A 12,520-nucleotide genomic window follows, 5' to 3' on the forward strand; every position below is an offset into this window, starting at 1 on the left:
TTCGTGTATCTAGTCTCGACATTATGAAACACTCAGCTGATATAGTAGATCGACTTTTGCACCTTCACTTCTTGACGAACGAGGATGGAACTGATTGTGGAAGGGGAAATGAAAAGATACAAGTATAATACTTCTCTAGGTTCAAGCTTACTAAGGAAAGGAGGTGAGCCAAGGTACTTTTTTAGATCATCAAATGCAGTCTAATATTCTCTATCCATTGGAAGTTCTTTACTTGCTTAAGGACTTTAAAGAAAGGAAGGCTTCTCTCGATCGATCTTGATAGGAACCTATTCAGGGCTGTGATCTTCTCCGTCAGACACTGCATCTCTTTAATTATCCTTAGTGGCTTCATTTTTTGAAGAGCTTGAATCTTTTTTGGATTCACCTCGATTCTCTGTTGTGACACTATAAAGCTGAGGAATTTACCGGACGATGACCCTAAATGTGCATTTGGCTGAGCTTCATTCGAAATCATCATAAGGCTACGAAGGATTCTTCAAGGTCGGTAATATGATGCTCGATGGCTCAACTTTTGACCAGCATATCATCGACATATACTTCTATATTTCGATCGATTTGCTTCTTAAAGATCTTATTGATGAGCTGCTGGTAAGTTGTCCGAACATTCTTAAGGCCAAATGGCATGACCCTGTAGCAAACAAGGCCTTGGTCAGTGATAAAAGGAGTTTTTTCCTCATCCTCAGGAGCCATCCGAATTTGGTTATATCCGATAAAGACATCCATAAATGATAGAAGTTGATGTCCCAAGTTGCATCCACCAGCTGGTGAATATGAGGTAGAGGATAACAATCCTTCGGATACGCTTTATTGTGACTGGTATAGTCAATGCAAGCACGTCATTTTCCATTGGACTTTGGGATGACGATGACGTTGGCCAGCCATTCTGGATAATATACTTCTCATATGAATCTAGCTTTCAAAAGTTTATCCATCTCTTCTCGAATAGCTTTCTGTCTGTCAGGAGCAAAATGATGCTTTTTCTATCTAATCAGACAATGCTTTGAGTCCATGTTAAGTGAATGTACCATAACCTTTGGGTCTACACCAAGCAAATCTGAAGTCGACCAAGCAAATATGTCAACATTAGCTTGCAGGAAAGAAATAAGGTGCTAACGATCTTCTTCACATAAATTTAGCTGACCTACCCACTTTATCTAGATCTTCACCAATAGGTACTGCTATCAAGTCTTCCACAGGTTGTCTCCTTTGCTCAGATTTTTCGTCTCGTACATCTAGCTCATTCACTGACGATCTACAGGTGTGGCTCTTCGTAGGGTCATCATATAATATTCCTTTGTAAGTCATTGGTTTTCTCGGAGCTCGTCAACTCCTTTTGGGGTAGAAATTTTATCACCAAATGATAGATCGACACTATAGCTCTAAGTGCATTGAGCCTAGGATGATCTAGTATAGCATTGTACATGGATAGGCTTTTTACAACAAAATAGGTTATTTGTACAACTGCTTATTTTGGAGCTCGCTCGATAATGGTGGCCAGAGAGATTGTTCCTTCTACTAGGATCGTATTATCCGAGAACCCAATTTGAGGAATAATCTTCTTCATCAACAACTCAGAATCTAGATTCATACGAACAAAAGCATCGTAAAACAAGATATCAACTGAACTTCCATTATCGACTAAGATTCGATGTACATCAAAATTGATAATATTTAAAGAAACAACAATAGGATCATCATGGGGACATTTTATTCCATTAAGATCGTCATTCAAGAAAGTGACTTCATTGCCAACCTTTTATTTTTTTGCCTTATTATTTTTAGCTCAACTTGGACTTGAAGCACATTGGTTGAGATGCCTCCCAGAGATCATATGGATATCCCCTGCAACTGGTTGGTCTCTGCGGGGATTCTCCTGTCGGGGAGGTTCTTCACGAGAATTTCTTGGGATCTGACGTTCATCAACATACGGACGCAAACGGGGGACCTAGGTCAGTTATTCCGAGGGGGTTCGAAACGACGAAGCTTAAGTTCTGGCGTTGGTGCTGTATTCGTCGGGAATCTTTCTTCTTCTCAAAGTCAGAATTCTGGTGTGAAGTTCGACCAAGATTCTTCCCTTACTGATCTCAAGCTTCATCAACTTGAGCATAATTCTCGGCTCACTCCAATATTTCAGAAAAATTTTTGGATAGTTCAGATTGAGGAATAAAGAAGATCATTCTGCTGGAGCCCGACTTTAAAAGCAGTCATAGCTACAGATTGATCCAAGTTCCATACTTTCAAGGTCGCAGCATTAAACTCGCTTATATAATTCTATAGAGATTCTTCTCCCTCTATTTGATGCTGACAAGAAAGTTGAATTTCATCACTGTCGTTGACTGCTGACGAAGTGTGCAGCAAAAGGTCAACTGAATTGATGGAAAGAATTCACAGAGCCCGACTGCAGATTGAAATACCAGTGACCAGCTGCTTTCCGTAGAGTAGATGGGAAAGCTTGATAGAGAGTTGCATTGCTAGCCTTTTGGAGAAGCATCAAGGTTCAAAAATTTTTCAGATGATCAATCGGATTGGTTGTTCCATCATAGGGCTTCATTTGAGGCATTTTGAATTAGGGGGAAGAGGTTCATCCATTATCCTCTGAGTGAAGGGTGGATCAACGTTGAACCCTAAGTCATCCTCTGGATGCTTTGGAGCTTGGAGTGCATCTAGCTGCTGTTGCATCTCCTGAGCTTCTTTTTCATCTCGTCATCCCAAGTTCGTCGACACAAAGGGGAAGCATGACCCGATGTTGAATTTCTTCTAGAAATATGAGTGGGGGATCTCCTAGTGCGGCGATGCAATGGACTTGGTGGTTGGTTGTGGCGACTAGCTTCTACCCTTGGACTATGTGGAAGACAGTTCACTGACCTTCTTCTGGCGAGTTGTGGATCTTCTACGATAGGGGGTAGCTCTTTATTTTGTTGCATCCCCCTCACCGCAGCTGAAAGTGCCTCCACCTGTTGGACAAGGCTATTGTATTGATCTTAGGAGATAGCTGGTGCTAGTGCTGCGGGGTGCTGCCAATGCGGCTGGTGCCGTTGGGGGATTCATCGGTGGTGGCGGTGGTGAAGTATTGGTTGGTCGGACATTGTTGGCCCGTCGACCATTTGTGCGCTATGAGACATTCGATGCTCCTCTATATGTTCTTATGGTAATTTAACAATCGATGATAAACTTTCTCTCCTCTTGAAATTGGACCTCAGGACTAGTCTTGAAGTAAGAACTCAAGACTAGTCGAAGAGGACCCTTCCTTTAGCGCCAAATATTGCTGTCGATCTTTCCATATGAGATCGGATGTCGAGGTGAATCCACCGCTGGGCTTTGTATGAGCACCTATAAAATAAGTCCACATTGAGAGAGGTGACTCCAGTATGGACCCTCCCACACTCAAGTCAGGAGATGAAAAATGATGAGAGGAGAGAGTTAGAAGTCGATTGATTGCGTACCTTTGGAGAGTCTTGGAGCCTTTATTTATAGGAGAGAAATTGAAGACTTATCCATCTCGGAGTCCTGACAGATCCCAAAATTATCGCAGAGATAGATTCGGAGAAAGACTTTCCTTTTACTGGAGATTGGACCACAAAAGAAGTTTTTTCTTATCTGAACTTTCTCAATTTGGAAGATCATTCTGCATAGCTCGATTATAGCCGATCAAATTGGTCGTAATAGATACCTATAGGTTGTCCGAGACGACCTATTGATCGTCAAGAGCAAGATCCCATCCTGTGAAGTTGATATCTATCTCCGACAGCTCAGATATGACTAGGTCGATGATAGTGAGATTGTTGGGATCAAGACCGAGGTACAGATATACAACAGAAATAATCCAACAAGAGTTGATATTTCAAAAAAAAATAAAATAAGATTTAATAAGATAACATAGAGTCTTAAGAAAATAAAAAACTAACATTTCTCTCTTGAGATCAATGTGAGAGGGAGAGGGAGATCCTCGGGATAAAGAGATGGTAGCGAGTGGTGGTGGAGATGGCCGTGTGCTCATAAAAAAGTTAAAAACCAAATAGGAAGAATGATGAATGTGACAGAGTAATCTCTGCTATCCAAAAAAGTTAAAAACTAATAGAGAGAAGGGTGAATGTGATCTCTACTATCAAAAGATTTCAAGAAGACAGATATTAAGGGATAGAGTCTATTTTCTTGTAAAGAAAATAACTTCTTGCAAATGTGATATTCCTCTTACAGAACCGCATCTGTTAAAAAGAGAACGTGAAATTCCGCTTGCAGAATCGTGTCTATTGAAAGTGGAAGAGATTAACTTTGAGTAAACAACTTTAAGGAATTCTCAATGCCATCAAAAATTGCTTTTGAATTGTAGCTAGACACCCAAATTTTATTTTTAAATTCAAAATTATTTTAATGAGTACAAATATACTCCCAAACATACATATAGAAATATGCACATAGAGTAAGATAGTTTGTAATCAGGTTGACAATAAATCGGGCAGAACAATCCCCCCGTACACAATTTTTCTTTGAATAATAAATTTGGGGGAACCACCTACTTCTATCGAAAAAAGAGATAGAGAGAGGGATAGGAGGAAGAGGAAACACGCAGAAAAGTTGCCAGGGGAGTTGGAGAGAGAGGGAGGGGGATGGAATTATGGTGACATAAGATGAAACAAGCTCCGATACCAAGTTGACACAAGATAGAAAATGGAGAGAGAAAAGATAAGAAAAGAGAAGAGAGGAGGAAGGAAGAAGGATATGGAGAGAGAGGGTAATTTAATATTATGTATTATCAAATATTATTAATACAAACTGCATTCTCAATTGCACAACAATGAGTTTGTATAAATAATATAAAATTTTAATAAGTAATTATATTTAATTAAAATATTAGAGTTTTCAAAAATTTTAATTTAAAATAATTTTTTTTTATTTATAAATAAAATATTTTATTTTTTGATGAGATTATCGGGGAGGAATCGAAGAGAGAGGAAAGAGGGTGGCATCACGAAAGATTCGGAAGAGGGAGGGTGCAGGTGAATGATTTAGGGGTGGAAAGGGAGGAGGGTAAATTGGATTTTTTTTTGATGAAAAAGGAGTTTAAGAGAGAAGGAGGGATGGGATTATAGTGACATAAGACAAAACAAGCTTCGATACCAATATAGGACGGAGAAAGTATAGAAGAGAGGAGAAAAAGAATACGGAGAGAGGAGGCCAATTCCATATTATGTATTCTCAAATCTCAATAATACACACTTCTCAATTGCATAACCATGATTTGTATAAATAATATAAAATTTTAATAAGCATCTATATTTAAATAAAATATTAGGGTTCTCAAAAATTTTAATTGAAAATAATTTTTTTATCCGTAAATAAAATAATTTTTTTTTTGAATGAAATAAATTTTTTCAATGAGGTCCTTGGGGGAGGAATCGGAGACGGAGGAGGGTGGCATTGCGGCAGATCCGGAAGAGGGGGCGGGGGGCGGGCCGGCCGAACGATTCGGGGGTGGGGAGTGAGGAGGGCGAACCTTGGGGGTATAACCCCAGACGATGAACAACTATGATTAATCACGTTTTTTTGAAAAAAGAAAGGAAAATCCACCGTAGCAATCCCCAGAAAAAGAAGACGGCGAGGGCGAAGAAGACGTAGAATGCCACCATCCACGGAGAATCTTTCTGGTGGCCGGCGACCGGGCCCCGGTCGTCGGCGAGGAGTTGGTGCGGCCGTTGGAGAAGGAGATGAGTGGGTCCCGAGGAAAGAGTCGTTGTCGAAGGTGGCGATCTGGCCCGTGAGTGGGATGACGCCGGAGAGGAAGCGGTTGAAGGAGACGTTGAACTTGCTGAGGTCGTTGAGGCGGTTGAGGGTCGCTGGAAACTCGCCGGAGAAGTTGTTGCAGGAGAGATCCAGGTTCTTTAGGCACTGGATGTCGCCGAGCTCCGGTGGGATCGGGCCGGAGAAGCTGTTGTTGGAGACGTTGAGGACGACGAGCGGGAGCCGTGCGATCTCCGGCGGGAGGCGGCCGGAGAGACGATTGATGTTGAGATGGACTAAACTAAGATTCCTCATCTGGCCGATCTCCGGCGGGACCTCGCCGGAAAGCTGGTTGCCGGAGAGCTGGAGGTAGCCGGCGATCGTCAGCGTCTGGAACCGCGACGTGGAATTGAAGCACACGGGGAAAATCTCATTCCCTTTGAGAAGCTGATCCCATAAAATCAGGCAGTTCTTTCTGGTCATGAGAGTGTAGGCGAAGCTGAAGGGCGGGTAGGTCGCCGGAATCCACCGCTTCATGGCGAGGCAGTCGCCGGAGGCGGCGGTGAGGCCGTCGCGGCGATTGGTCTCGAATGTTGGGTCTGGATCGCTCCCAATTGTCGATATCTTCGCTGGAATTTTCCCGGAGAGATGGTTGTTGGCAAGGTTCAGCCACAGCAAGCTGCTGCAGTTCCCGATCTCTGGTGGAATTTCTCCGGTGAGATCATTATTGGCTAGCATGAGCCAGAGGAGTGACTTTGAATTCCCGATCGTCTGAGGGATCGAGCCGGTGAGTTTATTGAAGGAAAGATCAAGTGCTTGGAGTCCGGCCATGTTGCCGAATTCCAGCGGAATGCTTCCATTGAAGTTATTGTGGGCAAGAATCAAGTATTTGAGGCTTTGCATGTCGGTGATCTGGACTGGGAGCTTTCCGGTGAAGTTGTTGTAGCTGAGGTCTAATCTTGCAAGGTATGGCAGCTTGAGGATGCCGGAGGACTGGATGCCACTGGTGTACTGATTACTGCGTAGGACTAAGAATTTCAATTTTGCGAATCGCCCGAATATTTGTTGGATTTCGCCGCGAAACTGTTGTTGCTGACATCAAGGAACGTCAAGTTGGAGCAATTCAGCAGCTTGTCTGGGATGTCCCGATCAAATTTGTTGCCGCCCAGTATGAGTGTGTCAAGTTTTGAGAGTGATCCGATTCCGGAGGGTACCCTGCCACTGAAGCAACTCCCCCAGAGGCTCAGATAAGTTAGGTTCGAGCAGTTGGCAATCGAATCGGGAAAGGCTCCTTTGAAATAATTGTCTGCAAGGTCGATGATTTCGAGTGCACAGTCCGAACTGAAGCTCTCTGCAACGATTTGGCCGGTGAAACAGTTGTCTGATGCCAGGAATTCCCTAAGCTTGGAGAAGCCGAGCCAGAGTTCTCCCGAGAAGCGGTTTGAGCTCAGGTCGAGGTACTGGAGCTTGGGGCATTGGTCGAAGCAGCCGGTGATCTCTCCGGTGAAGTTGTTTGCTGAAATGTTGAGGGTGACTAGGCTCTTGCATATTGCCGGGAAGTTGGATCGGATTTCTCCAGCGAACCGATTGATGCCAAGGTCGAGCGTTTCCAAATTGCTCAGTCCGGTCAGGTTGAATTCTCCGTCGAGGATGTTGTGGGAGAGGTTGAGGTACTGGAGGTTGACGCATTTGTTGAGGTCATTCGGGATGCGACCACTGATGGTGTTGTCTGAGAGGTCGAGGTATGCGAGCTCAGTGAGGAGGGAGAAGTTGGAGAAGATGTCGCCGGAGATGTTGGAAGCTGATAGGTCAACATGGGTGACACGCCCGTCGGCATTGCAGCGAATGCCGAGCCAGTTACGGGGGGAGGTTTCAGACTCGTTCCATTGAGCATAGCTACCTCTGTATATGAGGTCATTGTTTTGAAGGAAGTGCTTGAGCTGAAGGAGGATTTTCTTGTCGTTGTGTGGAGAGTCTTGAGCAGTTATCACCTGACCTGCAGTAGAGTAGAACGAAAGCTCCAACAACTAAGCTCTTGCAAACAATGAATAGGAAGATGGTGAAGCAGAGGGATATCTGCCTACCCAAGGATTTAGAAAGTTTAGATGTTTCAGAAGACTGACAAATGTTGTTCTTTAAAGCCAGAACCATTTTGAAAACCAAGAAGGATTAAGGAAGGATAGACCGAAATTTACTTTGGGGCTGACCTAGGTCTTCTAAAGATAATTAAAGTACAGAGAAGAAGGATTTGCGTCCAGGAAACTCTGAGAAGGCTGTGGTTAAAGCATGATATATAAAGAATCAGAGAAGGTTGTAAAAAAGAAATGGGAGAAAAAGGAAGAAAACAGAAAAAAAGGAAAGCAAAGAGACATCAGGTTGTGAACAGAGAAAGATTAGAAATATAGAATATTAGGCTTGTAAACTAGGTTGCAAGCAACATTATTTCCTTAGAAAGAATTTTTATAGTAGAATTTTAATGCTAGGTTGGGTAAATAACATAAAAATTATGTTGAAAAAGGAATCAATGTCGTCTCAGGAAGCTCCGACAAAACTTTTTCATATGAAACTTGATGCATGAGCAACTTGGAAAGCTCCCTTCGTGGACAAAACTTGATTTATCCCTTCATCGACTAAACTTGATTTATTAGGAGGAGAGAGGAGGAGGAGAAGGTAATTGTCTGATTGATACCTGTAATAAGAACTAAGGAGAGGAGGAGGAGAAATTGACACGACAGGCCCGCTTCCTCCGGCATGTCCCAACTGCTATCATCGAAGAGAATAACAGGAAAGGAGGACTAAGCTTGCAAATACAAAACTATGATCTCCTCCTGACTAATGGTGCTTCTCCTTTACATCTCTCCTCCGTTCCTCTCTTTCTTCTATATTCTTTTGTAAAGCCTCCTGCAGAGGGTGACACAAAAGCAAGCATAGAATATTGGTATTAGGGAAGAAAGGATGCTGGTTGTTCTTCTGCTCTCGGCATTCTTATTGTTTCTCTTGAAATGTCAGCATAACATGAATATGACATAGTAAAAATAACAACAAAAATTATTATGTTAGTAACCAATAATATTTTCTTTTTCTTGTTATAGATCCCTTGGTAGGCAGTACATGTATGGCTGGACTTATTGACTGATTTTTCTCTTGGAAAACTGATTCACTACATATTAGCGAAAGCACAGGGAAGAACGTGTTCCTTACTAGCTTACGAACTTACTAGAGTGATGCCTCGAAAGTTCATATCAAACTAGTCCTCAATAGCTTCCTTATAGTTTTGCCATACTTACCCATACATTTCTTACAAATATTCAGATCTTCTGACACCCTGCCTATCTTTGTCGGAAAACTCTTGGTCCCCCTAATGATCTAATATTGCTTTGTTTAGCAATATTCCATAATGGTATCTATGATATACATCTGTTCTCCCTTTTTATTCCCTCACTCAACCCCATCCAATTCAACTGATCGACTTGAAGAAGGTGATAGAACAATAATAACATGTAGCTCAATCTACCAAACTTTCCAATGTCAAAGTGCTTGAAGGAGAATAATGACATTTGTGTTGGGTTATAGTATAATAAGACTAGTTTAGAAAGGCTTACTTGCAAAAGATCGATGGTTAATGGAATATCTGGTAGGGACCAATGAACATAAGGTCTTCTCTCATGTAGTGCAGGATATAATTTTTCTTTTTTTTTTCTTCCTATGTTGCCAACGTTATAAAAGTCATGGGTCAAATAGGGGGCCATGGAAAAAAACACCCCTCCGTGGGTCCCCTGCTATGCCTCTTCCCTTTAATTGGCTAAGAGTGTCAAACATCTTGTCCGAGTCGTCCCCGTGTTTTGACCGTCCTCTTTCAAGAAGCTACACGCTGTTGGGTGTAAGCAAACCCCATCCTCATTCCATGACAAACTGCTGATTTGAAACGCTAGGATTGGATCTTTTGTTCATTTCATGGTCCGTGGAGTTCACGTATGCTTGTTCCTTTCGCGTGATGTGAAGCACCAAGGTTTTTCCACATAGTTCATTTGACTGACCAGAAAATTTGGATTCTCAAGAGGGCAGAGAATTTCCATGTAGCTTTTAATTGCTTGTTGACAGGTTCTCATTTTTCCGCCTGGCGAATAGCTCACCGATGTCTTAGATGTGATGGATCTAGCATTGCTATGTCAATGCATGAACCCATGCTTGCTTGAGAGGGATCACAAACATGAAATTTTAATTAGTGGTGTTGAGTGCGTCTTAATTAAGTTCACAAGTTCTAGAAGGTCGAATCCCCATTAGTTCTAGGATGTCGATTAGGATACCAGTTTAAATCTGTAATAACCCAGATATATAAAAAAAAAAAAGAAAGAAACGAAGAAGACTCCTGTTGGGAGTCTTCTTCCACCTGAGTCACCGGAGGAGAAGTTGGAATCCGAGGGGGATTCGACCTCTCCTCCACTCTATAAGACCCCCTCTCCCCCTCCTAAACAACCCATAGTGATCACCGGTCTCTCTCTCTCCTTTCTCCTTGTTTTCTCCGGTTGAAGTCAAGGCCTCCCGTACTTGTGCTCGCCGGAAATTGGAGCTGACGACATTGCCGGAGCTCGAGGTAAGCCCCTCCCCTTCTTCCTCTCCCTCTTCCCTTCCTCTCCTGGCCCAAGACCTCACCGCTGGCCATCGATTTTGCTGGAAATAAATTCCAAAAAAGATCTCCTGTTTTTCGAAAAAAAAAAAAAAAAAGAGAGCCGCCGGCCGAACCCCATCGCCGACCGGCTTCGCACGGTCGGCCGTCGTTGCCGGATCTCCGGCCAAGCCGTCGGAGCCCGAGCCACCAAGGGGGGGACCTAACGGTCCTCCCCTGTTTCAGCCAAGGGAGGCCGCGGGAAGAAAAGAAGAAGGAAGAAGAAGAAGAAAAGAAAAGAAAAAGGAAAGAGAAAAAAAAAAAGGAAAAAAAAAGGAAAAAGAGAAAGAAAAAATAAAAATAAAAATAAAATAAAATAAAATAAAAAGAAGAAAAAGAGAGAAAAATTTTTTCTCTCTCCTCTCTCTACCTTCTCTCTCTACATTTTCTCTCTCTAGACTTTTCTCTCTCTTTACGGATTTTGTCTTTCTAGGATCTTTTCTTCCTCTCTGATTGCATCATGAACCCTAGGATAAAATTGAGATGAAAATAAGATGACCTGAGACTGCTCCGAAATTCGTGCGATAGATCTGATCCCAGTCTGATTCTATTCGAAATTGTAACACTTGATTCATATTGAGTCACCCTGATAGGACCTCTGATGATCTCGATCATGAGTGCCTCATCGAAAGGATACGAAGATTTCTCTCTCCATTTTCTCTCTCTAGAATTTTCTCTCTCTTCATGAATTTTCTCTCTCTAGAAGTCTTATGGATCAGTGGAGGATCCAGATACATAGACAAGTCTTAATTTTGGTTAATCCTAAGAGAGGTCCTCGATCTGTGTTATTAGGATCGATTATCGATAATTTTCTCCATATACGATCTTTATATTTGATCAGGGTTACGAAAAGATGATTGTCTGCAAATGATGTCGAGTGGAATATTTTGTTAAAAAAATTCATAAATCAAAGAAGAACATTGATTTTTGTGCTTGGATCAGTCACCGGTAAATTTAAGAATCCCTGTACATGATCACTATTATATATATGCTATTTTACTGTTGGTCTTGCATCATTAGTTTTGCATCGTTGGATTTGAGATCGATGAATTTATTATACCTGAGATACTGTTATTTGATTTTGAGCATGAGTATGTTATGTCAATATATATGTATCAGAGATTGATGGCATGATTATATGGATATGACATACCTGAATTGATCATAATGCAAGACAGAATTGATTTGATGAAATCAACACAAAATGATTAAATGAAAAGAAAGAGATGTATGGTATGGACTAGCCTTGTCATATGGAACAGCCGTCAGGAGCTTATGCCTGGGACAGCCCCCACTGGCTTACAGGTGGATCAGCCGGTCAGAAGCTCATGCCTGGGACAGCCCGCAGGAGCTTATGCCTGGGACAGCCTCTCACGGGCTTTGGTACGTGGGACAGCCGGCCAGGAGCTCATCCTGGGACAGTCTTGAAAGACTTTTTAAGTGGATTCGATCCGGATGATGACTGAGGTATAGAATTGGATAGTCCAGAACCAGAAAGAAAATGTTAAAAATCATGTGATTATGAAAGGGGAAATGAAAGATAGGACATGAAATAATTGTTGAATAAAAGAAGTTTCACCTGTTAACATATGATGATGCATCTATTTTAACAAGACAGAAAATTTATGAATGTTTGCATTATTCTGGACATTGAACATGAGATTTTATATTTTATTGCTTATCCTTATTTTCAGACTATATTACTATATCAGTGTGATATGAGAATTCTTACTGGGCTGTAAAGCTCACACCCCTTCATCTTTCTTTTTCTTCTCAGAGTTACAGGATGACTTAGATTGGCTATGGCTTGGATTTACGGGTGAGCAGAAGGATAAATAGAGTGTCATAGTATCTGATCAGAGAATTGAAGAAATTTAAATTGTAATTATGCAAGGTTTTATGAATTATATTTGAAATTAATTGTTATGGATGTTAAGATTGTAATATTTATTTTGGCCTTGCATATTCTTTAGGGCTTGCTCTAAGGAGTGTGCGGCCATCACGTATCCGACCCGGGTGTTGGGTTCGGGGCGTGACAAAATCTATATCGATTTAGGATACTAGTTATTTATTGGCCTAAGCTAATTATGGTAGAAATATCGGTTCGAATCTAAA

General features: G+C 41.8%; 1 protein-coding gene across 1 annotated transcript; it reads right to left on the reverse strand.

Moving 5' to 3' along the window:
• Window positions 1-5,413: 5,413 nt before the first annotated feature.
• LOC140853473 (probable LRR receptor-like serine/threonine-protein kinase At1g74360) lies at window positions 5,414-8,706 on the reverse strand. Its single transcript, XM_073248194.1, is given in 5 exon segments — window positions 5,414-5,677; window positions 5,680-5,739; window positions 5,742-6,824; window positions 6,827-7,735; window positions 8,429-8,706. Coding segments are annotated over 5 exon segments (2,238 nt in total). The 5' UTR covers window positions 8,493-8,706; the 3' UTR covers window positions 5,414-5,555.
• Window positions 8,707-12,520: the final 3,814 nt, after the last annotated feature.

This window comes from Elaeis guineensis, chromosome 13, assembly GCF_000442705.2.
Source record: "Elaeis guineensis isolate ETL-2024a chromosome 13, EG11, whole genome shotgun sequence".
In the NCBI taxonomy this organism is placed as follows: Eukaryota; Viridiplantae; Streptophyta; class Magnoliopsida; order Arecales; family Arecaceae; genus Elaeis; species Elaeis guineensis.